The sequence below is a fragment of the Equus caballus genome, chromosome 15 (genome assembly GCF_041296265.1).
Source record: "Equus caballus isolate H_3958 breed thoroughbred chromosome 15, TB-T2T, whole genome shotgun sequence".
In the NCBI taxonomy this organism is placed as follows: domain Eukaryota; kingdom Metazoa; phylum Chordata; class Mammalia; order Perissodactyla; family Equidae; genus Equus; species Equus caballus.
This window is the reverse complement of record NC_091698.1, coordinates 81,092,911-81,120,143: the sequence shown is the minus strand read 5'-3', so window position 1 is coordinate 81,120,143 and position 27,233 is coordinate 81,092,911. Positions and strand designations below refer to the sequence as shown.

Here is a 27,233-nt window from a genome sequence, read left to right as displayed (position 1 = left end):
GACAACGCACAGTGTAGAGTCCAGATTGCTGCCTCCTAGAACCGAGGTATTGAGGGTGGGGAAGGGGTGTGTTCATGTGACTGATTTGCTCCAAGAAGGCAGGAGTTTCAGCTCAGGGCCTCAGGAGACACTCCAGCTCATGGAGCTGTGCTGAGAGGCAAAAGTGGGGAAACTCTCAGGCACAGTCCCGGGCTTATTTCCAGGGTAACCAGGTCCTGGAATTGGGGGCTGAGGCAGCCCTTCTGACATGAATACAGGAAACACCATTCCATGCTAGATTTCCTGAAGGATGAGGCACAATCAATTAGTGTTTCCGAGAAAACTGCCAGAGAGCCATGGCAGCCAAAAGCACAGCCTTTGACAACGTAAAAGCACCGTCAGACTTGGCATTGGGAGATAAACCCTCCCTTGCCTCGACCCCCTGCACACATTGCCCTGTGTGTAGACCCATCCTGCATTCACAGCTTTGACAGTGAATCTCAGAGCTGCTCTATTCTGAAACTTCCACCACCACCTTGCTCTTCTCCTCCATAATTAGACAAAAAGGAATAAAGAAAGAGGGGTTACTATAGTGCTTCTTCTCATCTTTCTTCTTGCAGTAGGAGGGTTGCAGGGAGCCTAAGTTAAGTGAGGGGAGCCTGCACACAGGGAGCCATCAGCCTCATTCACCAGTCCTTGTGAGGAAGAATGTATTTCACAGAAGTACATTTTCCAGGTAATTGAAATGCCAGCATATTCTTACTTAGATTTTTTTCTTCATAATTCATTGATGAGTTCAGGACATAAATTATTGTGATTTACAATAATTGGTCACTGCCCTCAAGGTCTACTATGGCTGAATAAGGCTGTTTTGTTTCCCCAGAGAGATTTCCACTTTTCTCAAAGACTGCTGAGTTTGTGCTTATTTTTGTGGTTCCTCCCTTTCCTTCCTTGCTGCTAGATGGACATTGTCATTTCTTGCTGGGAATAGTGTGCCTTGCTCTAGCAGAACTTCCTCAAACTTTTCTAGAGTGTGCAATGGCCGTGAAAACTGGAGCACTAAGTTAGTTGGAACTGTGTGTAGAATAAGTTAAAAGGCTCTGGATAAAGGCCTTGGGGGCCTCCAGTGAACAACGTGCACAAGCTTCTGAGCACACTCTGCATGCTGGTCAGTTTGGCTGCTCAGAGCCCTCAGCTCTGCTCTGCACTGCTCTGCCGGCTGGATTGGGGGGCTGCTCCTTACAGTGGAATCGGGAACCATCTCAACAATGATAAAACTCCAACCCTGGGAAGGAGCAGAGTTGTCAGCTACTCTCAAAAGCCCTTCTCTTTACAGAAACTAGGAGGGCTGGTTAGACTGTAGCTCTTTGAGAAGCCTCCTAGGAAATAAACACATGGGCAAGATGAACAATCCCTGGTTCTCAGGAAAGCCTGAGCAATTTATGAAGATCCAACATTGAGTAATGAAGGAAATGCATCCTCATCCTAATTTATAGTTGCCATTTACTGAACACTTAAGATGTGCCAGGCATTGTTCTAAGAGCTTTACAAGAAGTACATTCCACAGACACTATAAGGAGGTATTATTATAATCCCCATTTTAGAAACATGGAAATTTGCCCAAAGTTAAGCATCAATTAAATGATGGAATGGAGGTCCGGCTCCGTGGCCGAATGGTTAAGTTTGCGCGTTCCGCTGCAGTGGCCCAGGGTTCAGATCCTGGGCACGGACATGGCACTGCTCGTCAGGCCACATTGAGGCATCGTCCCACATCCCACAACTAGAAGGACGTGCAACTAAGATATACAACTGTGTACAGTGGGGGGTTTGGGGAGATAAAAGCAGAAAAATAAATGTTGGAATGGGATTTGAACCCACAACTGCGGAGTCCGAATCGGAGCTTTTCTTTTCATTTAAATTCACATCTCCTGGTTCCTCATCATCAACAGCACTCCACAGGGTATGGTGTTTTCCATCCTCACAGGCCTGTCTCCATCTCTATCCCTTTCGATTTATTTGGATGAAACCCTCCTTTTTGTAATGTGCCAACACTAGAGGTCAGTGAAGATCATGAGAGGCTGGGACTCTCTCCTCAACCCTGAATCAAATTGAGAGGGGACAGTTTGATAGGAGTGAGGATCAATTTGGCCTAGTTGGGGAATCAGGTGAAATCTGGGGAAATTAAGCCAAGAAAGGAGAGACCAGCCCTCTGTCCCTGTTGCCAGAAGGCAGGTGTGTGTCTGTGTCTATAATCTCATGTTCACCCATCCCGGCTGTGGTTTCTCACTCAGAGTTACATGAACAATGCAAGAGTTCACGAACTGTCTGGAGACCTCATTAGCAGCATAAGCTTTGGCAGACTGCCAACTGCAGAAAGCATCTGGGGAAGGAAAGGAGGAGGGGCGCAGTGCTGACTCAGGCTGGGTTGTTATTAAATGCCACATTCAGCACCTCTGCCATGGGCTGAGCGTGCCAGTCTCCAAGGGAAGCTGCCGAGACCAAATGCACCGGAGGAAGTCAGCTCTTGGTTAGCATGCCTCTTCCAGGAACCAGCTCTCCAGGCCTTGTAGAGAAGAGAAGTCCCCATTCTATTGACGACAACCCCTCCCTGAATAAGAATAGCAGGATCCACTGTCCCTGTCAGGTCCCCAGCTGGAGGGCCAGCCACTGGCCATCTTAGCTTTCTTCGCTGTAATCCAGAGGCCCTTGCCATCCCTCCCAACTGTGATCCCTGAGAGTCTCTTCTTTGGGAGCAGGGCCACACTGTCCTGGGGCCCCCACTTACCCTGGCGAAGGTCCGGAAGCCCTGGAGGATGGGTCTGTAGCCTGTGCAGCGGCACAGGTTCCCTGTGGTACAAAGAAAGAGCTGCAGTGTCAGCAGAGACTCCAGGACAGGTGAGGGGTTTGTGGCTTTGCTCCCGGCTCAGTTAGATGCTCTCTTTGCACATTCTGTTTCCTCTACCTGTAACCCTCTTCTTCCTCCCTGTCTTCCTGACTTCAAAGCATCTAACATGTCTTCCAGGAAGCCTTCTTAGAATGCCCAGACTGAATTAGGTGCCCCTCCTACGTGCTCCCCTGGTGACCACTCATGGCTTTATCAGTGAGCCTATCAAACTACATCATCTTCCTCTTCAACATATGAACTTCTTGCGAGTTGGGACTGTGCCTTTCATCCCTGTGTCCCTTGTACCCTGTATGGTGCCTGACATATGATATGACTCAAAATAATGGATTGAATAAGTGATGGATTGAATGATGAATGGAGGAGCATTCTTCTCTACTCAATTCCGAGGAACAGATACCTGGTCCAGACTCCTGGGCCCATTCACAGAAGGAAAACTGGGAAGCCAGTCTCTGCCCAAGGCTCAGAATCATGGTCACCTTCCTCATAGGTGGCCTTTGCCCTGCAGAGTCCTGTTGTGGTGAAAGCTGAGAGGGAAGGAAGCCATGTCACTAGCTTCTGTAGAGTTTTCCAAACGATCTTCTCCTGTGCCAGCCACCCAATGCCACCTGGTCCCAGTGCAGGGGGGAGGGCAGGAAGACAAACACTAAAGCAGAAGACCCCAGGAGGTCACCGAACCACACAGTGTTCTAAGAGAGGGTCAACCTTCCAGTAGATCTTAGCCGCCACGTCGGGGTGGCCTGAGCCTTTCTTGCAAAGGTCAGTGCCCTGAACTCCTAGCCCACTCCTGGCTTCCACTCTGGCCCGGCCCAACCTCTGCAGAGCCCCCTTTGCCATCCCACCTCCCTGGCTGTGCTTCAAGGCCCGTACCTTGCAAGGCATCCTCGATCTCCTCCATGGTGGGCTCGGGCTGGTTCCGGAGCAGTGTGTACATGCTCATGACGATGCCAGGGGTGCAGAACCCACACTGGGACCCATGGCTTTTGGCAATTCTCTCCTAAAAGGGGAAGAAGATGTAGACACTTGCATTGGCAAAACCCCTCCCAGGATCCCTACACAACTGAACTGAAGTCAGCCCATGTTGACAGATAGTGTGGAGTAGCAGTCACTCCACAAAGTCAAATCCTGGTGACATCCCTCACCAACTGTGACCTTGGCCAGATTACCAAGCCTCTCTGAGCCGTATGTTCCTCATCTCTATGATGAGGAATGTCCTACTATTTACCTCTAGAGCTGTGGTGAGGATTCAATGAGATAATTCACATGAAACTCCTAACATTTTTTACCTGGCATACAGTAGGTTGTCAATCACTGTCAGTTATTAGTAGGAAAGCCCCTTCAAAGAATAGGAGTCATGAGAACCAGAAGGAGCTTCTCAGCCTGCGTTGAGTTGAGGAGGAAGAAAGCCGAGAGATTTGTCCAAGTGAAAGACCTATGTCCTGTTCTCATAACTACACTATCCCACAATCCAACCCAACAAGTATTTATTAACAACAAACTGAATACATTTTGTTCCAAAAAGAATACCATTTATTCTTAAGTGAAGAAAGCCCATGATGTCCACTGGGGATATAAGAGTTGGGAAACATGTCATACAGAATTTGCTATATGTGTTGACTGTCACAGAATTTTCATTGAAATATGCAAGACTTTCATTACAAGGATATTCCTCACATTCATATTTTTTCTCTCTCTTGGGAGTCTCTCTTGGTACTTATGATAAGTAAAATTGCTAGACTATTGTATCCCCAGTGCCTAGCATGTAGTCAGTCATTTTATAAATATTTACTGAGAACCTGTTATTTGCCAGGCATGGCAAAGACTGTGGGCACAGAACACTGAAGAGAGATGAGGTCACTGGTGTCATGAAGCTCATGTCCTAGTAGGGGAGATACTGACAAAAACAAACAAGAAAACACCAGGTGGAGGTCAGTGCTATGTAGAGCATTAGTACTGGATGACATGAGCTGGAGTGACGAGTGGTTACTCGGAGTGGCCAAAAATGTGTGCTCTGGAAAGGTGACCTTTACGTTAAATTTAATAACTTGATTAGGATCAGGGAAAAGTGTATTCCATGTAGAAGGTACAGCAAGGGCAAAGGCCCTGAGTACAGCAAATACACAAGCCTGGTGCTGGAGTTGCTGAAAGGCCAGTGTGGGTGGAACCCGCTGGAACAAGAGAAGTTGGCTGGGGGAATAGGCAGCAGCCAGATCATGCAACTCTTCATAAGCCAGGGGAAGGATCCAGAATTTTATTCTGAGTGTGATGGGAAGCCATTAGGGGAGTTTCAGCAGGATGTGATATTATCTAATTTATGATTTTAAAGAATTGCTCTAGCTGTTGTGTGGGACAAGGGTTGTAGGGGGCAAGGGCAGAAACAGGAGACCAGGACATTATAGTGGTCCAGGCAGGAGGAGTGGTGGCCCTGACCAAGCAGCAATAGGAGAAATGGAGAGAAAAGGAAGGTTTAATTTCAGGCTGTGGAGGTACAGAAGACAGTACTGGATGGGTTGGGTGTGGTGTATGAAGGAAAGAATCATAAGTGGCTCCTAGATTCATGTCATAAGCAATTGGTTGGATGCTTTTGCCATTGGCTCAGATAGAGGAACGATTACCCCTAAGAGAGAACTAGAAACTGGATAAAAAGAATTCCCATGAAAAGGGGCAGTGCTGACTGAGGTGGAAAAGTCAGAAAATCCTTTCTGGGGAGAAAACAGCCACCTTATGGCTGCAAAGCTTCATGGCTGGCCAGGAGCAACCTTAAGGTACAAAGCCTTCCCTGGAGGAGTGGGGGATCTGAACAGGGGAGCATTACTACAACAAGCAGCTTTTAAACTCAGCACAAGATGAGTGTCATAATATATGGCATTGCTGCCTATTAACAGCAATGGGGAATACCCCTAGAAAAGCTATCAGACATAAGAGGAAAAAAAATCCTTCTCTTCAAGGGCCCATGCACACATTTGCCCATTTCAGAAAGCTAACTAAAATCACCAGAAAGGTGCACTGTCCTTTGGTGAAAAGAGACTCACCTGATAGGCTCCAGAGGCCTCTCAGTGAGGGGTGAGACCTCTCCAGGGACTGAGACATTGGCTACAGCCATTATTGTGACCCAGCACGAGCATACTGACACAGATGCTGGCAGACACCATTTGTGGTCTTCCCCTGGCCTGTTAGCTCAGGGATCTGCCCCACCCACTAGATCACCTATTTTTGAGAGTGAAATCAGCATCCTGGCAGAGTGAGTTTCCCCAGCAATCTCTCACCTCCAACATACAATGAAAAGGACATTCATACTCCAACAGAGGACACCCAAACACAACACAAAAGACGTTGGAGAGACCCACACAGCCATATGATGGAGAGCAGAGAGGCTGGAGCAGCCATGGAGGAGGTGGAATGGGTTAAGAGAAAGCTTCACTCCCTCCCCTAAAGACTGTGACCTGGGACAATGGGAGGCCACTGAGAAGGAAGGAATGGAGGAGGGGACATCATTTGTGGGAACATCCAGGATCCCTGAGGGCCCTTGCAGCCTATAGGGAAGCCCTCTACCAGGGCGAAAGCTTTTGCCGGGGGTGAGGGGGGAGTGACCTTATCAAGCCAACTCCCCAGGAGAGCAGATAACAAAAGCAGAGTGAGAAAGCCCTGAGAGCATGCAGAAGAACTAGAAACTGGATAAAAAGAATTCCCATGAAAAGGGGCAGTGCTGACTGAGGTGGAAAAGTCAGAAAATCCTTTCTGGGGAGAAAACAGCCACCTTATGGCTGCAAAGCTTCATGCCTTTGCCCCATGCACCCAGCCCAGCTCCACTGCCTGGGATCTCGTGGAAGGCAGAGGGCTTAGAATATGTGGCCCTTGACCCCCAGCCAGTGGCAATAGGCAGTAACTGTGACCAAATACCAGGATGCAAAAAAACAGAGCCACTCCCTCGAACAATATCAAACATTATATTAGATCTCCAAACCACAGAGAAAATGACAAGTACCCAGAAATCATTCCAGAGGACACAGAAATATGTAATCTAAATGACAAAGAATTCAAAATAGCTATCATCAAAAAACTCAACTAGTTAAAATAGAATGTAGAGAAGCAATTCAATGAGTTTGGGAGCTACTTCACAAAAGAGATTGAAAGTATAAAGAATCAATCAGAAATATTAGGGATGAAAGACACAATGGAAGAAATAGAGCACCTATTTAATCTAGCTCAGCCAGGGCAGGCTGCCCACCCTAGAGGCTGACCCCAGCCAAAAGGAAGCCCTTGGGCAGCTTGTGGGCCCCCATAAGCAGGGTGCCTTGAGCCTCTGCAACCTGGGCGTGGGTCTGCTTCTGCAGGGTAGGGCATGTGTGAGGGATGGGCCTTCATTGATGCAGTATATGAGACCCCTGCAGCTTGAGTCTACTTTAGGAGGTCATGGTAAATGCATGGGACAGGACTGGGTTGATGGGCTATGTGACCATGAAGGTGGTGGGGCATATAAGCTGCAGCAGACAAGTGTTTCTCCAACAGCCACATAGGGGATCAGCCCCACCTTCCAAAGCCTGAAAAACTTGGATGCTCCCATGCCTAGAGGCAGCTCCACTTTGCTGAAACTCTGAGAGAGCTGACAACAGCTTTGCAGGCCGGAGGCCTACAGCAATTGTAAGCCCCTGAGCCTAGCACCAGCCATCCTGGGGGCCTACTCACTTAACAAAGAAACTGCAACAGGAATGTGCTATTAGACCTTTATCCACCTGTGCTGGGGCTCGCCACACCTGATACACTGACTGAAAGGACCATAGCAGCCGCATGCAGCTGAGCATTATAACCAGCCAGCCAGGGGGACAGGCCAGCCTCCCCAGGAACCTGCAGCAAGAGCAACACTGCCATAACAGGAGGACACATGTAGCCCACACAGGGGACTCTCCTAGAACATTTGGAACTGGTGACAAGAGGGAAGCACACTGCTGGACTTCATAAGGCATCTCTTTCATAAGGCCACCTTTCCAAGATTGGGGGACATAGCTGACCCTCCTAATACATAGATATAAGCACAGAGAAAGAGGCAAAATGAGGAGGCAAAGGAATATATTCCAAGTAAGGGAACAGTACCAAACCCCAGAAAAAGAACTAAACAAAACAGAAATAAACAATCTACCTGACAGAGTTCAAACAAAGAGTCATAAGGATGCTCACTGATCTTAGGAGAAGAATGAATGAACGCAGTGAGAACTTCAACAAAAACCTGGAAAATACAAAAAAGAACCAATCAGAAATGAAGAATACAACACTGGAAGTGAAAACTTCACTAAATGGACTCAATATTCTAGTACATGATACAGAAGAATGGATCAGCGAGCTGGAAGAGATACTGAAGGGAATCACCCAAGCTGAACAGATAGAAGAAAAAGGAATTAAAAATAATGTGGACGGTCTAAGGACCTCTAGAACAACATCAAGTGTGCTAACATCCGTGTTATAGGTGTCCCAGAAGGAGAAGAGAGAGACAAAGGGGCAGAGAATCTATTTGAAGAAATAATAGTGGAAAATTTTCCTACCTTAAAGAAGGAAACAGACATCCAGGTATAGGAAGCACAGAAAGCACCAAACAGCATAAACCCAAAGAGGCCCATACCAAGACACATTATAATTAAAATGTCAAGAATTAAAGATAAAGAGAGAATCTGAAAAGCTCCAAGAGAAAGGCAACAAGTTACACAAAAAGAACACCCCAAAAGGCTATCAGCTGAGTTCTCAGCAGAAACCTTACAGTCTAAAAGGGAGTGGCACGATATATTTGAAGTGCTGAAAGGAAAATACCTACAACCAAGAATATTCTACCTGGCAAGATTATCATTCAGAAAGGAAGGAGAGATAAAAAGTTTCCTGGGCAAGAAAAATTAAAGGAGTTTATCGCCAAGATACCAGTTTTAAAAGAAACGCTAAAGGGACTTACTCAAGTGGGAAAGAGACCACAAAATGGAATAAGAAAATTATTTTTTAAAAAGGCAATAAGACCCCTCATCAAGGCAAATATACAATAAAGGTATCAGGTCAATCACTCTATGAAGCTAATATGGAGGTGAAAGAACAAAAGTACAAAAATTATCTATTTCAATGATAGGAGGGTAACAGATTCACATGTACAGAAAAAAGGTTAAATGATATAAAACATAAATTGTGTGAGGAGGGGAGTAAAAGAGGAAAGCTTTTATCAAGACGTCAAACTAAAGAGAGCATCAACTTAAAATAGATTGCTATATACATAGGTTATTATATATGAACCTCATGGTAATTACAAACCAGAAACCTACAATAAATACACAAAAAATTGAGAAAGGAACCCAAACATAATACTAAAGAAAACCATCAAACCACAAGGGAAGAGCACAAGGGAAGAAGAAAGGAACAGAGAAGAACTATTAAAACACCAAAAAAAGGGAAAAAATGGGAATAAGTACATTTTACAAAAGCTACGTTCAACTTCAACAGACTAAAGGCACCAATCAAAAGGCATAGTGTGGCTGATTGGATAAAAAAACAAGACCCATATATTTGCTGCATACAAGAGAAACACTTCAGACCTAAAGACACTCACAAACTGAAAGTGAAGGGATGGAGAAAGATACTCTGTGGAAATGTCAATGAAAAGAAGCTGGGGTAGCAATACTTATCTCAGACAAAATAGACTTTAAAACAAAAACTGTTAACAAGAGACAAAGAAGGACACTACATAATGATAAAGGGAACAATCCAACAAGAGCATGTAACACTTGTAAGTATGTATGCAGCCAACATAGGAGCACCTAAATATATAAAGTAATTATTAACAGACATAAATGGAGAAAAAGACAGCAACACAATGATATTAGGGGACTTTAACACTCCACTTACACCAATGGATAGATCATCCAAACAGAAGATCAATAAGGAAACATTGGCCTTAAATGACGCATTAGACCATATGGACTTAATAGATAAATACAGAACATTCCATCCAAAAAGCACATTCTTTTCAAATGTGCATGGAATATTCTCCAGGATAGATCACATATTAAGCCACAAAATAAGTACCAAAAATCTAGGAAAATTGAAATAATACCAAGCATCTTTTCTGACAACAACAGTATGAAACTAGAAATCAACTACAGGAAGAAAATCAGAAAACCCACAAATATGTTGAGATTAAACAAAATGCTGCTGAAGAACAATTAGGTCAATGAAGAAATCAAAGGAGAAATCAAAAAATACCTGGAGACAAACGAAAATGAAAATATGACATGCCAAAATTTATGGAATACAGCAAATATGATTCTAAGAGGGAAGTTTATAGCAATACAAACACACCTTGATGAACAAGAAAAATCTCAAATAAACAATCTAACAATTCACCTAAAGGAACTGGAAAAATAAGAACAAAAAAAGCCCCAAATCAGCAGAAGAGAGGAAATAATAAAAATCAGAGCAGAAACAAATGAAATAGACACTAAAAAAGCAATAGAAAAAAATCAATGAAACGAGATTTTTCTTTGAAAAGATAAACAAAATTGACAAGACTTTAACTAGACCAACCAACAAAAAAAGAGAGAAGCCTCAAATAAATAAAATGAGAAATGAAAGAGTAGAGATTACAATGGACACCTCAGATATACAAAAGATTATAGGAGAATACTATGAAAAGCTATACACCAAAAATGGGATAATCTAGAAGAAATCAATAAATTCTTAGATTTATACAACCTTACAAAACTGAATCAAAAGGAAATAGAGAATTTGAATAGGCCAATCACCAGTTAGGAGGTTGAAACAGTAATCAAAAACCTCCCAATAAATAAAAGTCCAGGACCAGACAGCTTCCTTGGCGAATTGTACCAAACATTCAAAGAAGACTTAATACCTATCCTTCCAAAACTCATCCAACAAATTGAAGAGGAGGGGACGCTTCCTAACTCATTCTATGAAGACAAAAGTACCCTGATTTTAAGATCAGACAAGGACAACACAAAAAGAGAAAATTAGAGCACCAATCACTAATGAACATCACTGCAAAAATGCTCAACAAAATACTTGCAAATAGAATACAATGATACATTAAAAAGATCATACACCATGATCAAGTGTGATTTATTCCAGGGATGCAGGATGCTTCAACAACTGCAAATCAATCAATGTGATAACACTACATTAGCAAAATGAAGAATAAAAATCACATGATCATCTCTGTAGATGCAGAGAAAGCATTTGACAAGGTATGGCATCCATTCATGATAAAAACTCTGAATAAAATGAGTATAGAAGGAAATTATCTCAACATAATAAGGGTCATATATGACAAATTCACAGCTAATGTCATTATCAACAGAGAAAAACTTAAAGCTATCCTTCTAAGAACAGAAACCAGACAAGGAGGCCAACTTTCACCACTCTTATTTAACATAGTATAGAAGTCTTAGCCAGAGCAATCAGGCAAGAAAAAGAAATAAAATGGATCCAAATTGTAAAGTAAGTTGTGAAACTATCACTGTTTGCAGATGAAAGGATTTTATATATAGAAAACCCTAAAGAATCCACCAAAACTCTTTTAGAAATAATGAATATGGTAAAGTTGCAGGATACAAAGCCAACATATAAAAATCAGTTGGATTTCTATGCACTAACAACAAAGTAGCAGAAAGATAAGTTAAGAATACAACCCCAGGAGCTGGCTCGGTGACATGGTGGTGAAGTTTGTGCATTGCACTTTGGTTGCCCACAGTTTGTGGGTTCAGATCCTGGGCGTGGACCTACGCACTGCTTATCAAGCCATGCTGTGGAGGCATCCCCTATACAAAGTAGAGGAAGATTAGCACAGGCGTTTCTCAGGGACAATTTTTGTCAAACAAAAAGAGGAAGATTGGAGAAGATGTTATAACTGGAACAATCTCCCCACACACACACAAAGAATACAACCTCATTTACAATTTCAATAAAAAGAATAAAATACTTAGGAAACAATTTAACCAAAGAGGTGAAAGACCTGTACACTGAAAACTATAAAACATTGTTGAAAGAAATAGAAGAAGACACAAAGAAATGAAAAAATATTCCGTGCACTTGGATTGGAAGAATTAACTTAGTTAAAATATACATATTTCCTAAAGCAATCTACAGATTCAGTGCAATCTCTATCAAAGTTCCAATGACATTTTTCACAGAAATAGAAGAATACTAAAATTTATTTGGAACAACAAAAGACCCTGAATAGCCAAAGCAGTCCTGAGAAAAAAGAACAAAGCTGGAGGTATCACAATCTTTGCCTCAAAATATACTACAAAGCTATAGTAACCAAAATAGCACGGTACTGGCACAAAAAGTGACATACAGATCAATGTAACAGAATAGAGAGCCCAGAAATAAACCCACACATTCATGGACAGCTAATTTTTGACAAAGCAGCAAAGAATATACTAGAGAGAAAGGACAGTCTCTTCAATAAATGATGTTGGGAAACTAACAGCCACATGCAAAAGAATGAAAGTAGACCATTATCTTACACCATGCACAAAAATTAACTCAAAAATGGGTTAAAGACTTGAAAGTAAGAACTGAAACCATGAAACTTCTAGAAAAAAGAACCAACAGAAAAAATAAAGAAATGGGACTACCTCAAACTAAAAAGCTTCTGCACAGCAAAGGAAACCATCAGCAAAATGAAAAGACAACCTAACAATTGGGAGAAGATATTTGCAAACCATATATTTGATAAGGGGTTAATATCCAAAATATATAAAGAACTCATACAACTCAACAAAAGATAAGTAACAACCCACTTAAAAAATGGGCAAAAGATCTGAACAGATATTTCTTCAAAGGGATATATAGATTGCCAACACGCACATGAAAAGAGGTTCAACATCACTAATCGTCAAGGAAATTCAAATCAAGACTACAATAAGATATCACCTCAGGCCTGTCAGAATTATTAACAAGACAGGAAGTGAGCAATTTTGGAGAGGATGTGGAGAAAAGAGAATTCTCATACACTGTTGGTGGAAGTGCCAACTGGTGCAGCCACTATGGAAAAGAGTATGGAGAGTCCTCAAAAAATTAAGAATAGAACTACCATATGATCTAGCTATTCCACCTCTGGGTATTTATGCAAAGAACATGAAAACACAAATGAGTAATGATATATGCCCCCCTATGTTCATTGCAGCGTTATTCACAATAGCCAAGAGTTGGATGCAACCTAGGTGCCCTTCAAGGGATGAAAGGATAAAGATGTGGTATATGTACACAATGGAATACTACTCGGCCATAAAAAAGGATGAAATCTGGCCAACTGTGACAACATGGAGGGACCTTGAGGGTATTATGCTAACCGAAATAAGTCAGAGGTAGAAAGTCAAATAGCATATTACCTCACTCATAAATAGGAGATAAAAACAGTAACAAACAAACACAGACAGAATGAGATTGGATAGGTGGTTACAAGAGGAGAACAGGGGGACGGAGGAGGGTCAAAGGGGTAATTAGGCACATGTGTGTGATGATGGATTATAATTAGTCTTTGGGTGGTGAACATGATATAATCTAAACAGAAATCAAAATATAACGATGTACACCTAAAATTTATAAAATGTTATAAACCAATGTTACCATAATAAAAAAATTTTTAAAAAGGAAAATTACAAGGCCTAATTCACCTTCTCATATCTCCTGAGGTTGGGCAAGTTTGGTAATTTCCCCTTTTCCTGGCTAAGAAACGAAGCTGTAGAGGTGAAGTAATACCACCCTCACCCTGCTCTGACCTCCCACGACTGGTCTAAGATGCTCCTCCCGAGGAAAACAATCACCTTGTTCAGTGAGGGGCCCTCATTTATAGATTCACATAAGGTGCCCAAGGAAGGTGTGATCTGAACATCACGTCTCCTCAAATGGTCTGGGGAGGATTAAGACTTGGGCTAGCCTTGGCACCTTCTGTGACTGTAATCTCCCAAAGACCCCCTGCCTCAGTTTCCCCAGCACTGGGAACAATGGCCTTTCCTTCCCATAGTTCTCTGTTCCCACTGTGCTCTATTCCACTTTGCCTAAGAGCATCCTGATTCTTTGCACAAGATCTCCCAGATTACTGCCCCCCTCTTCCCAGAAGCATCTCTAATTTCACTCCATTCCCAGGTGGCCTGGGAGAACGCCTTGGTCAGACATTCATATGTCTCAGTTCTCTTCTTCAGGCCTTGTTGGCCTCCTCTATAGTGATTGTGGAGACCTAGATGTCCACATTTGTATTATCTATGGGTGGGAGGAAAAATGTGCAATGGAATTACCATGTGAGGGAGCAGGGAGTGGGTGTGCTTTTTGTCAAGGGGCACAGAGGATCTGGAATCTTGAATCTAGAAAGGCTGAGGGGTTCCTAAACACACTAGGGTCAAGGTGAGGAAGTTCCCCTGCCTCTTCTCCCTCCAGTTCTGGCACAGCTGGACTGCCCTGGCCACCAAATCCAGCTGACCTCTTGGTTCTTTCAGGGCTATGCGATGTTACATCCACCCCCACCACAGGAGGGAGCTTCACCACTGGGCATCTCCCCTTTCTACCTCACAGCCAACTGGGGAGATGGAGAAGGGCCCAGCCACAATGCCTCCTCTGCCCAGGCAGTGACGCTCAACCCAGCAACACAAAGCAAGTCTGCAGCCTTGGCATGAGCCTCCTCTCCGCTGGTTACCTGCACAGGATGCAACCTTGTCCTGGTGCTTCCTATTCCTTCCACAGTCGTCACGGCAACGTGGTGCAAGGAACAGATGGGGGCCAGGCAGGCATTGGCAGGAAAGTGGCTGGAACCCCAGATTAAGGTCATTCCATTGTCCACTCAGGTCACAAGACTGAATCTGAGGACAGGGCCCGGGAGACTTGGTGACGCTTTGTGTCATTTCTCTTCACTCGACATTTTGTTCTTGTATCTTCTATAAGGTGTCCTCACCTCTCCACCCAAGACTCTGGGCTAGGGACAAAGGAAGCTCTCCCTCAGGTGAGGCCAGAGCCCCCCCAGAGTCCTGTGGCATCAGGCATCCGTGCACCCTAGGCCTCCAAACTGGAGCAAGGGAGCTAGGGTCACTTTCAGCCGCCTCTTACTCATCCTGACACTGGAGGCTGTGTCAAGAGGAAGTTTCTGGCAGGTTCCATGTGCAATACATGCTCTGCTCTCTGCAGGGCCCTTCCTTAGCCTCTTCAATTTCAGAACTTCTGGTCACTTTTGCTTCTCTGCTTTCACCCACCTCTATTTCTCCAGTTCCTCCCTGGGAAGAAGGGAGGGAAAATCCCCAGGGAGCATGAGACACAAACTGCTTAGAGAGAGTTAGCTTGCCTCCCTTCCTTTATCCATCACTCATTCACTTATACAATCAATATGAGGTCTTGGGTGCCAACCATGTGCCAGGTACCCTGCTGAGGGCTGAGAAATAAAGGTGAAAAAGATGAAATCTTTGTTCTTTAATAGCTTGCAATCAACCCAGGAAAATAGAAGCCAGAGTGAAGATGCAATTTAAATATCTTGTGGAAAGCACATCAAGAGGGCTGTGCACAGGGCACTCTATGGGACTAGCACAGACAAAGGGCACCTAACCCATCTTGGGAGATCAAGGAAGACTTCCTGGAGGAGGTGATATTTCGCCCAGTCCTAAAGAGCTAGTAAGAGTTAACCACGTAGACAAGTCCTGGAAGAAAGGACATTCAAGACTTGGGAAACAGCTTATACCAAGACCAAGAAATGAGTGAGCATGGAGCATTAGTAGTTCAAAATTGTCTCTGTGTGACTGGAGTGCTGAGCTCATGACGAGAAAGCAAACTGGAGAGGAAAGGTGGGGCATGTTGGGAAGGCCTTCCCGTGCTAAGCAAAGAGATTGGAGTTTATTCTGGGGGCAATGAACCCCTATTGAAGGAGTTCATGGAATGTGAAACGAGTCTGGAGTTTAGAAAGGTCACATGTGCACACACACACACATGTACTCACTCACTCACAAGCTGAGCCCTGCATCACAGTCCTCACACGGGCAACCAGCCAGCAGGCAAAGGATACACGATCTTGTTCTGGAGACGATCATACTTGGAAAACATCACAGTGCAAGCCCCGCAGCCCCCTTCGCCACAGCCAAGCTTGGTCCCGCTCAGCCCCACTGGGTGTTCATGGGTTAAGGAACATGAGCTCAGAGAAGAGAGTCTTAGCTGGGCTGCTGGGAAGTTCCTGGGCAGAGCTGCCAATGTAGAGCCGTCCACTGCCACACACAACCTCAGGGCCCTCACCCCAGGGAGGCAGCACACCCACAGGGCCTCCCCATTCGGAGAGCCTGAACTTACACAGGAAGGCAGGGAATGGGCCATCTCCACTGTTCAGAAGGGGAAAGTCATCAGGGTCCTATCAGACAGCACCCAAGTATCCTCCCCTGGGAATTCAGTTCTAGGACTTGAACTTGACTGGGACTTGAGACCTGAAGACTTTTCTTGGTGTCAGGATCTTCCCTCTGTGGTCTTCTAGGCCGCCAACACTGTGGTCGCACCAAACTGGTAAATGAGGCACCTCAAACACTGAGCATGCGGGGCAGCCCTCACGTCACCTGAGCTGGTTATGCAATGAAGCCACTTGGGCCACACTGAGACAGTGATCTGTTCAGGGACTTGCTGGGTCCTGCATTTTCACCCTACACCTTTCGGGCTGACAGGACCCAAAATTATGGGTGGACCAGGAGCTTTTGAAAATGTAGTCCATAAGACTTGTGAATGGAAATTAAAATGAACATAGTTTTGGTATCAGGGACAAAACCCAAGCCATCTCTTCTATATACTTGAGGAAATCATCTGATACTTTGTGTTTGTAAAAGTGCCTAAGTAGTAAGCTATTCTAGAGGCTATGGCAACCACTTTCCCTGAGACGTGCGGACTCTGTTGCTTCTTTTCCCTCAGACCCGCAGGTCTCCAAGCCATCCAGTTACCTACCGAGGACAAGGGAGCTGAGATCATTATCATCTGACCACTTCCATCATTTTCAAAATAAAATTAGCTAACAATGATATTGCATTTTATACTTGAAAACCACTTATAATTGTGGACCCATTTGACCTTCACACTAATTTAGTTAGCAGGTGGGGCAGGGACTACTATTTCCTTACAGATTGAAAAAAATAAACAAGAAACTGAAACTCAAGAGGTAACATGAGTCCTGCAAAGTAACACAGTCACTCGTGTTACCTCAGGTGTTAGGACCCACACACAGTCATCTGACTCCAGAGTGGGGGCTCCTCCTTCACCGTGCTGCTGCCTCTTTCAGAACACATCTGGGGCGGGCTTGCTGTGTCTTCAGTTATTCTCTTCACCAGTCAGGCTATATGCACTTATCAGCAGTCAGACAAGTCTAGGGGCACGTGAAGACCAATGACTGCAGCCCAAAGTCTAGCAAAGTCTTCTTCTAGCCTGAGGATCTTCCTGGAAGCCAAGGCAGAAGTCAGGGCTGCACTCTCCTCTCTTGCCCGGAACTCCCAGGAGTGACTCTCAGCACAGGCAGCAACAAGCCACAAGGACTCACATTTATGGGCCGATTTTCAGTTTGAGATTTCATTTGAGAGGTGACCTTTAAGCCAGCCAATTGCTCTGATAAGGGACATCTGAGGCTTTGGGGCCTTCAAAACATGTTGGAAAACTAAAATTGATGTCAGCAATCTCTGAGAATGAGCCTTTTTTTCCCCAGACTTCTCAAGTAGATGGGCTGGAAATGCAGTTCCAATGCTGTCCCCTGATCCTACAGAGTGATTTCACCTCTAGAAAAAGCCACCAGATTCCTCCAGACCTGCTCCCTCCAGGTCGAAACTCCAGGACTTAGTACAGCAGTGCCAGCCACCATCTGATAAGAGGTGAGTGACTAGGAGGTAAGGCCATGATTTCTGGCTCGCTTCCTTTGTTGTCCTAAGATATGTGCTTGGAATAAGCTACCAGACATCCCTGCCTCTAGGAGCATAAGTGGTTTGTTGACAGAGGTCAGGATGAGCATCGCCTGACAACAGACCACTGGAGAGTTTCCAGTATGTGTGGGGGGTTAAGATTGTGGCTCTAGGCTTTAGTCCAGGCTCCGCCAGCATTTTCCCAGAAGACACGATGGAGAGGCAGGTCCTTTAACCCATGCAGGCCTCAATTCCTCTTCTTTCTGTCAAAAGGTCTTGCTAAGGGAAGCAGTGAAATAACCTATACAATCACCTTGAATTCAGCCTGTGTATAGTAAATGCTCATTAAATGTTCGCTCCTACTATATTTTCCCTGTTGTTTTGTTCTGGGATCACTGAAAGAACAAAAGGTATAGGGATCTTATAGAAGCTCTCCCCACCCTGAGAGAAGAGCAGCATCCCAGGTCGCCCTCAGGAAGTCCTTGCCCCAGGCCTCCTGGTGCCACTATTTCCACAATGGATGGCACCTCTCCACAGTTCCCCACCTCAGGCATCCCCTTCCTATCACACACCCCTTCCCCTCAGTTTCCCTCCTCCTTGGCAGAGCTAGAAACATTCCCCAGGAAGCCCATTTCTGTATTAGCAAAGATATTACCAAAGATCTGCTAAGGAAGTTGCCGCCCCTCCTGAGAGGGAGTGACTATGAATTTCACCAGGGCTACTGAGGGCCTTTCAGAGCTGCTCATTTTAAGGCCCAGGACCAAACCTCGGCATTAGTAGAGTCTTAGCTGGAAGAGATCTTAAAGGACATCAAGAACAATCCTCTCATTCAATGGCTGAGAATTTAGACTCAGAGAGCTCAAATGACTTCCCAGGGTCACACAGCTGCTAAGTGACAGAGCTACAACTCGAACACAGGAGTCCAGAGCCCTAATCCAGTGCTCTTCCTCCACCCTCCACGGCCTCCCCACCAGTCACTAGAAAATGAGGGAAGGCCCAGAGAGTGAGTCCCACTGCCTCCCTCTCCCTCATCCCCACTCCAAGTCCGGATACACTTTCTTCTCAGGTAGGCCAAAAGGGTTGTTTCTGGATCTGCATTTTTCTCCACCACCTACAAACACAAAAGAGAAATATATAATGGATCTACTTAGCCATTGCTTTACTCAAGAACGTGTAGAGCTAATGAGGATGTGCTAAATATATCATGAAAATTAAGCTGTTTTTCTTGATAATTCCATAAGAATGAACATTTTAACTGCAAGCCAAACTATGTACATGCTGTCATCCTTCTGTCTAAAATTCTAACGTTAGTGCTCAGCTCAGGACCCACCACAGAGCACTTAGGTGTTGCACCCACCATGCTGAGCTGACCAAGGCAAAGCCCACTTCCAATCAAATGTGTCCTCTCATTTCCAGCTGTTGGATCACACCTGTGAATGCCAGGGGCAGCTGAGAGCAACAGCACACAGACCTCTGGCTTTGTCTCTTGGAGTGTATACTCTCAGACAGAAGAGAGCCAGTCTGCAGGAGCTCAGAGCAGAGGACTGTCTGCACTGGGCTATCACAGCCATCAACATTAACAAGTCAGAAATGGAGGAGAAATCTCAAACCAAGGGTCCGCAAATGGAATGGTCAATCAGATGGAGCAGAAGGTTGTCTACAAAGGGAAGTGTGAGTTCCTGATGCAACTCACCAAAGGAAATCTATGAAAACCTGTTTCACTACTCCTTATGCATTATCAAGGGTGAAAGGGCATAGGTGATTGGGATGATTAAGGGGAGAGAATGTGTGATAAGAGTTTCTTCAAAGAGAACTGTACTATGAGTCTCACGTCTTCCTAAGGTCAGGAGGAGGAGGAATCTGCCTCACACCTCAGACTTTGTTGGGGGGCTTCCATAATGCTACATGTGAAGCTAACATGCGGCCTTTGTGGTACAGGGATGTGGTGTTCTGGCATATCTAAGCAGCTGGAGAGATTCTTACCAGACAAGCGGAAGATGGGGTGAGCTCCGAGTTTGGGAGAGCAAAAGATGTGAAGTGTTGGCCGTGGACACCATAAGGCCATGCGTGACAGAGAGAGCTGGCTTGGAGGGGTTTAAATCATTCTCAAAAAGGCTGACTACAGGAGGTACTGGGACCTCCCACAGAGCCTGTGTGGAGTGGCTGTCCCAAAGCTGGAGGCTGAGGGAGAGCAGCCAGCCTGAGAAAAGTGCATCACCAAGTCGTGAGATGTGTAATTGGACGTTCCCAGTGGTGGGAAGCCAACTTACAACAGCACCAATTAAATGAGACCTTTCTTGGCACCCTCACCTCTCTCTCCTGAATTGCGACTGTGTTTGGCAGCTTAGAAATGACCATAGGATTTTTATTGACTAACGGTAATACAGGGTCATGAAACTGCCAGAATTTCCCCCTTGAATAAACTTTAAAGGAAAGGGGAAGATAAAATGAATTGGCTTTTATGATTACATCCCACAAGTCCAGCTTGTTCAAAGTCCTGGTTATAAAATTCACACAGGGAGCCGATTCTTTTCTCTTGGAGAAGAAATCACAAATGCACAAAATGAAGATCCTTATCACCTTTGTCATAGAGGCAGCTAGAGCTCTTAGCTCACCACCTCTCTGCAAGTTATCCCTTCCTCGTGTTCTATACCTCTGCTTCATCACGTTGGTTCTCTCCTCAGCACCCGGTGACCTCCCACAAATTCAAGGTATCATCCAAGCTCCTCAGGCATCTTTCAAGCCCCTTTTCAATATGTCCCAAGCCTTTATATTCAGACTTTCCCCCTCCTACTTCCCTGCTAACCTCGTCTTCTTGCGCCAGTGAAAATATAATTTGTACCTTCTGACTCTTATGCCTCTGAGCATTCCATCCCCCTTCTACCTGCATCTTGACTTATCAGAAGACCCCAAACACTTCCCTACTTAAGACTTTCCATATCACCCCAGCCATGAGTGGTCCACCCTTCCTTGAATTCCTGCAGAGAATTGCTGTTCCATACTCATGGCATGGCTGCAGGGTTTGCCCCAGCAAACTCAACAGAAGCTTCTCTCAACAAGATGTCAATGGGTATTCCAAAGGAAAAACACTTTATGGGGAAGTGAGTTTAGGAAATGCTGAGTTAAGCAGATTGTGCTGGTAAAACTTGAGCCTACAAACAAATAATGGCCAAAATGGGTTATAATCTATTAAATAAAATTAAAATTCATGAGGGGGCTGGCCCCGTGGCCTAGTGGTTAAGTTTACCATGCTCTGCTCTGGTGGCCCAGTGTCTGTTCCCTGGGCACAGACCTATACCACTCGGTGGCCATGCTGTGGTGGTGAATCAAATGTAACATAGAGGAAACTTGGCAACAGATGTTAGCTCAGGGTGAATCTTATGCAGCAAAAAAACTTAAAACTCACAAGTCCAAATTGATAATTAATAAATAAACAAATGGGGGAGAAGGAAAATTCCTTTCTGACTGAAGAATGCCAACTGCTAAATATGGTTGGACATCTTGTAATCAGCACAATAATTGATCCAGTCAAGATTCATCAACGGATCACTAGTGGGTGAAAGTTTGATAATCATGATACCTACATAGTCTCAAAGTATCTTCTCACAGATTATATATTAATTATAAAGAGAAAAAGAGTAATCTTAGAGTGGAGAAACCTGCTGGACACCATCTTAACCAAGTGATCAAAGTTCACATCACAAATATGGGGAAAACTGCCATCACGTGCCTCCTGCTGAAATACAGCAAGAAAGACGTATCACTTCTCTGGTATTCCTGCCCAAAATTCAGACCCTGGATCTAATTTTAAGAAGGCATGGCACAAACTCAAAATGAGGGGCATTCTGAAAAATAACTGGCCTGTTCTCTTCATGAACATCAATGACGCAAAAGACAAGGAAAGCTAAGGAACTGTTCCAAATTAAGGAGACTAAAGAGACATGCCAACTAACTGCAAGGCACGATCCTGGGCTCGGGGGAAGAGCGATACAAGACATTACTGGAAAACTTGGAATGATGTTGCATAAGGTCTATAGATCAAGTAATAGTATTATATCAATCCTGAACTTCCTGATTTTTATAAATAGATGGTGGTTCTGTAAGAACATCCTTATTCCTAGTTTAAGGGCTGAAGCAGAATGTCTGAAATTTACCCTCAAATAGTTCAGAAAAAAGATTTTATACTTTATATATTTATTTCTCAGGTTTTTAAAGTTAGTAGTTTAAATTTACAAAGAAATTTCTCTAGCAGAGGAATCTCAGGGCTTTTTAGATTCATGTACTCCTTCTGTCCATATTAACTGGGCATCCTCCACGTGCCAGGGCTGCACTGAATGGTTTAAGAATATCTAAGAAGAATATCTCATGGGCATAGTTTTCTATGAAATACATTTTGTGACATATTACTTTGCCCCATCATAATCCACCTCTCCAATTAGTTCATGGGTTCCCTAATGGCAGATGCCTGGTCCTAGAGATCATATTCCTCCAGTGCACACATACCCCATAGGCTTAGGCCTAGGAAGAGCTGGTAAATGTGAGAGCAGGAGGGAGGGAAAGCCACTCTGAGCCTCTCTGTAGCTGACACCTGCTTGTGGTGGGGTCACTCCTGAGCACCTTCAGCTGCACTCTACCTGCAGCATCTTCCAGACTCCTCCAGGCGCCACAGTCTCCACTAACCAGGAGGGACTGCTCAGAAAAGCAAGCACCTGCCCTTCAAAAGGGCTGTTGTTACAAAATGCCAAAATGCTGGGCAGCTCTTTCCCTTCGATTCTGACTCTAGATCAGAAGATGTGGAAATGGTATTGACCAAAGGCCGTCACCACCACAGAAGGCCCGCAAGGTATTCAATTGTTGTCATCTTACACCCTCTCCACGACCCCAGCTGGTGAAGATAGAGTCCTGGACGGTGGTTTGAAACAGGAAGAGGGGAAGGCTGACATTTAAGAGTGAGCCACCAAGGTCCAACAGCTTCCTTAGTAACTTCTTTGCACAATATCCGGTAACAAAAGATCTAGAATATCTTGAGAATAGAAAGGGGAACAAACACAGCTGCCCTTCTTTGACTTGAGCATTCCTTTACTTTGTCTTATTTTCATAGCACTGCTTTATGTCCTCACTCCTTGCATTGCCTCTCCACTTTTCCAGCAGTTTCTCAAGAAGCCATATGTTTATAAATTACAAACATGGACATTCATCACAGAAACTGGCAGTAGTGGAAGCCTCCAGAGATAGTAGGGTTTGATGTGATGATAACATCAAAATTTTAAATTGCTTCCTTAAAGTGAAAATAAAATACATGGAAAAGAAATTGTCACCAAGCTAGATTTACCTGGAAATGCTCCTTTCCAGATCCAGTGCATCAGAGCACACCATCCCTAAAGAAGGTCAGAAACTTTTCCTGTCGCACATGAATTGATGGCTTAATAAATAATGAAGCCTTAGAGTGAGATGTGGCCTTGGAAGTCATTGAATCCAGCTGCTCACCTGATGTAAAACTTACTTTGAAAAATCCACAGAGGATGCCTTTGTGTAAGGAATACCTCTAGAAAGCCAATTCAACAACTATTTCATAAATCTCTACAATATAATTGTTGAATGCAGCAAAATTGTTGGGAAAGTTGGATGCAAAAGTTTTACAACCACCAATGTGGAAGCAATGCCCCACCTCTTGGTTTGCCACCAGATGTCAATCCTGAAAAGAAATCAGCAGAGACAACTCTGAACCCAAAAGAGCATGGCTGACCCCATCCCCAGGTGCCTCTAGGTGGCGCCACTCAAACTGATCTAACAGTCTTGGGAGCACTGATGCTGCAATGGCTCGTGGCATTTTCTTGCTAGTCACCCAAACGCATACCTGACAATTTCAGCACTAGATCCTATGAAGCACATTTCAGTTCTTGAAAATTGCCTGAAAAGTCGCCCATTTTCTCAACTCAAAAGTGCCAATAGAGTAAAACAAATAAAATTGACCTTCTTGAGGTGCACATTGGGCACATTCATCAGTCATCCTGCCCACATGGCCATTTCCCAGCTGCAACTATGGCTACTTTTTTACTCTCCCTTTCATTTTCAACTGAGGAGCTGAAGGAGGTAGGACACCTCCAACACCTCTACATGGTGCAGAGAGAGCAAGAGGAGCATGGAGACAACATACCAGGATTGCAGCCTCTCTTCTGGCACCTGCATTAAAATTTGCAAAGACTGTCACCCTTGCAGTGCTGCAAGGACTGGTACCCATGTCATAAGTCCCCCCTCCCCCATTCCACCCCCACCTTCCCTAGCTCCCTGTGCACCAATGAAGTTCATCCAAGCGGGCAATTTTTATTGAAGTAAGAGATTTGCAATATTTATATGTAGAACTAAGTGAGAGGGTGTGGAGAAGCATGCTTTTCACAGACGCACAAAAAAAATCCTGGCTTGCCACAAGATGTCAGTATATGTTCTCACACAAGTTAGCTATTATATTTACATACATGAAATATCAGAATCAAAGGCTGTGTACATCTTCTATCCTGATATGAGCAAGAAAACACATTCCTGTTCCTTCTCTCAGTAAAGAGACCAACAAAAGCCCTAGGACACATATGATTAAACACAGAAATAGAAGCATGGTGAGTGACCTCCAGTCTCACCTGGAACCCTGTCCCCCTTTCTCAGCTTTGTGCCAGCGTCTCTGCTACTGCAGAGAGTTGGCAGGGTTGGGGGAGCTCACAGACACCTTGCTTCTGGCTTCCCTCCCTCTCACTCCTTTGCCCCTTCAGTATCTTGACTGTGTTCCAGCCCTGAGAAAGCGCTCTTTCCCCAATGTTACCCCAAATTCAGCAACATCTTTTGTGAGAGAGAAACAGAGAAGGAAAACAAGAACGTGAAAGAGAGAGACTGAGAACAGGACTCTTCCAGAGGACACATATCCTTTCCCAGGGAGCAGGGAATCCAGGCCAAAGGCCAGCTCCTGCTTACCTTTTTGCCATTGACAAAGAAAACCAACTCGTCTGCTGTCATTGTCACCGTTTGGGGTCCTGAACTCTAGGTGCCTCACTGCCAAGAGGCACAGGCAGTTACTACTGCTCTGCCGCTTGAAAAGCTCAAGCAAAATGAAACTAAGTCAGTCGATAGGGGGAAGTAGCTTATTTTTTCAGGGAATGGAATGTTCCTGGCAAAAGTCCCTGGTTTACATAATCAAGGAAAAGGCAAACAATCCTACACAACGAATCACATCCACATCACTTGTCTCAAAGAGCACAGAGGGAGGCTCACACAGATATCAGCAAGCAGGGGTGATGTGGTGCCAGGTGACTGTGGGTCTTAGGTCCTGCCCTCGTGGAACCTGCTTCATCCTCCCATTTGCTGAAGACAGAGAAGGGGGAAGGGCTGTTGTCACAGTCACGGCAATAGGGCTGATTTGCACTCTCTGTGTCTATACTGGTCATTTTACCATCCAGGTTTACAGCAGCCCAGACTGAACACTTACATGCAGGACTCACTCTCCCGCAGCCTGGAGGAATATGGGGGTCACAAGATGCAGACCCCAGTGATCCACATGCAAAACCTGGCATTTGACCTCAGCATGTCACTTATCACCTTCAAACTCAATTGTTTTCATCCTGTAGATGGGCATACAAATGACAGCAAGAGCAGACAGCTGAGGGACAAATGATATATTTTGGAAGAGCTTTGTAATTTTGCAAAAAAACAAAATAGTTATTACTATTGTAAATGTATTCTCAAGAACACAACAAAAATAATTATGATAACAAACCATTTTTGAGGTTTTTCTTTCATTGGTTTCTCTCAGGAAAATGTCCTTGATAAGTTCTCAGAGCAACTCATACAGATATTTTAAAATCCCAAATAAATTAAAATGCACATACCACGTAGGCATAGGCCAAGTTAACACAGAGCTGAAAACCTTCCCCCATCCAGTATCCACTAACTCCTGGTGTCTACACACATGCATATTGCCCTCCCGGGCAGCACCCATGGGCTCTCTATAGTACAGCATGCAGCTGCCCCTCCCAGCCCCCACACACACAGGCCACTTCCCCTACCCGCCTGGCAGGCTAAGTCAGGGGAAGAAAGAAGTGTTAGGCAGCTGTGCTTGGTACAGCAACAGCTTAGTGAAACTGAAGATTGCCAGGAGAGCCATGTTGTCAACACAAGGCCCCTCTCCCACCGCAGCCTTTATTTAAGCAAGTAATAAATTCTCACTTGCAGGGTGACCAATCGCCCCAGTTTGGCCCTGATTATCCTGATTTTAGCACTGAATCTCTGGCAAATCCTTCACTCCAAGGCAAACTGGCATGGCTGGCTACCACAAAACAATGGTTATTAACTTGGAGTGGGTGGGGATTCTCCACTGCAGGCATGCCTTGGCAATGTCCCGGGATATGTTTTATTGTCATGACTGAGGAGGTTGCTACTGACTCTAGTTGATAGAGGCCAGGGAGGCTAGTAAATACCCTACAATACACAGGACAGCCCCCTACCCCCAACAAAGAATTATCTGGTCTAATATCTTAGTAGAGCCAAGATTGAGAAACCCTGTCTGAAAAGCAAGAAGAAGGGATGATGTGGGAAGAGGGAGAAGGGCAGAGCCTGGGGGGTGTTTTGTGATGGGTCGGTTCTCCCTGACTCTGCTCACACCTCTGTTTTCCTCTATTCCTTGGCCCATCCAGCTTTGCAAGCCCTCCACTTCCTCTTAGCTGGTCTCTAGGCAAAGTCCCAGGAAACTCTCAAGGCAAAGGGGGAGGAAAGAGCTCAGGTTTTGGGTCAAGTAGACTGGCTTAAATATTGTGTGCTCCACCACTTCTGGGTGACCTTTGGCATAAATCACTCTCTTGGCCTCAATAGCCTCGTCTACAATGTTGGGGTGACTATACCAACTTAGTCAGAATCCAGTCTGGTGAGAATTAAATGAGACCTGGGTTAGATGCATTGCCCACAGTAGATGCTCAGTATACATGTATAGATTTACTCTCCCCACTCAGCCAATCTTCTGCCTCCTGCTTCTTTGTGGAAGTGAAACCCCTCTCTGGTACTGTGGAACATCGAAAAGTGAAACTGAAATAAATTTCCAGAAAGGGCTTATGTTGTCATTCAGATTTCATTTCTCTAATAACCAGTTTATTTCTGTAAATCTGAGATTTAACAAAAACTTTGACTTAGTATGATTGTTACTGGTGCACTGGGTTCTTGTTTTCCCCCAGGACAGAAATCAAGAGAGACAATAAACGGGAATAGAACAGTAAAAGTTCATTAGCTTGTGCACAGGAAAGGCAAAGGGAACTGGTGTGGAAAGGAAAGGGGCAGGTGACTGGCTCATAAGGGAATGGGATTTTGAGGGTTTTATTAGGCAAAAGTTGAGGAGGAGTGCCTTCTTATGGCATGTACAGGTGGGATTGTGCTTGTGCCTGTGCTGTCATATAGCATGCTACTACACACGATGCATGTATCATTTGCATGCTAGA

General features: G+C 44.6%; 1 protein-coding gene across 50 annotated transcripts in view; it reads right to left on the bottom strand.

Moving 5' to 3' along the window:
* Window positions 1-25,064, bottom strand: part of LOC100054688 (xanthine dehydrogenase/oxidase) — a 73,144-nt gene extending 48,080 nt beyond the window's left edge. For 11 of the 50 annotated variants that reach the window (XR_011426528.1, XR_011426514.1, XR_011426513.1 and 8 more), the window contains exons 1-7: window positions 24,727-24,881; window positions 18,817-18,874; window positions 15,912-16,008; window positions 14,562-14,670; window positions 8,019-8,105; window positions 3,752-3,878; window positions 2,765-2,826 (exon numbers count right to left, since the gene is read on the bottom strand). Coding sequence is in view for 17 of the 50 variants with exons in the window: in XM_070236550.1 (XP_070092651.1) it covers window positions 2,765-2,826; window positions 3,752-3,878; window positions 8,019-8,105; window positions 14,562-14,670; window positions 15,912-16,008; window positions 18,817-18,874; window positions 24,727-24,768 (582 nt within the window). In the remaining 33 variants the exon portion in view is untranslated. Of the gene's footprint in view, window positions 1-2,764; window positions 2,827-3,281; window positions 3,409-3,751; window positions 3,879-4,167; window positions 4,262-8,018; window positions 8,106-14,561; window positions 15,133-15,845; window positions 17,217-18,816; window positions 18,875-24,726 lie in introns of those variants that run through there. The other 39 variants (XR_288445.4, XR_011426539.1, XR_002800232.2 and 36 more) reach the window with 26 other exon arrangements.
* Window positions 25,065-27,233: the final 2,169 nt, after the last annotated feature.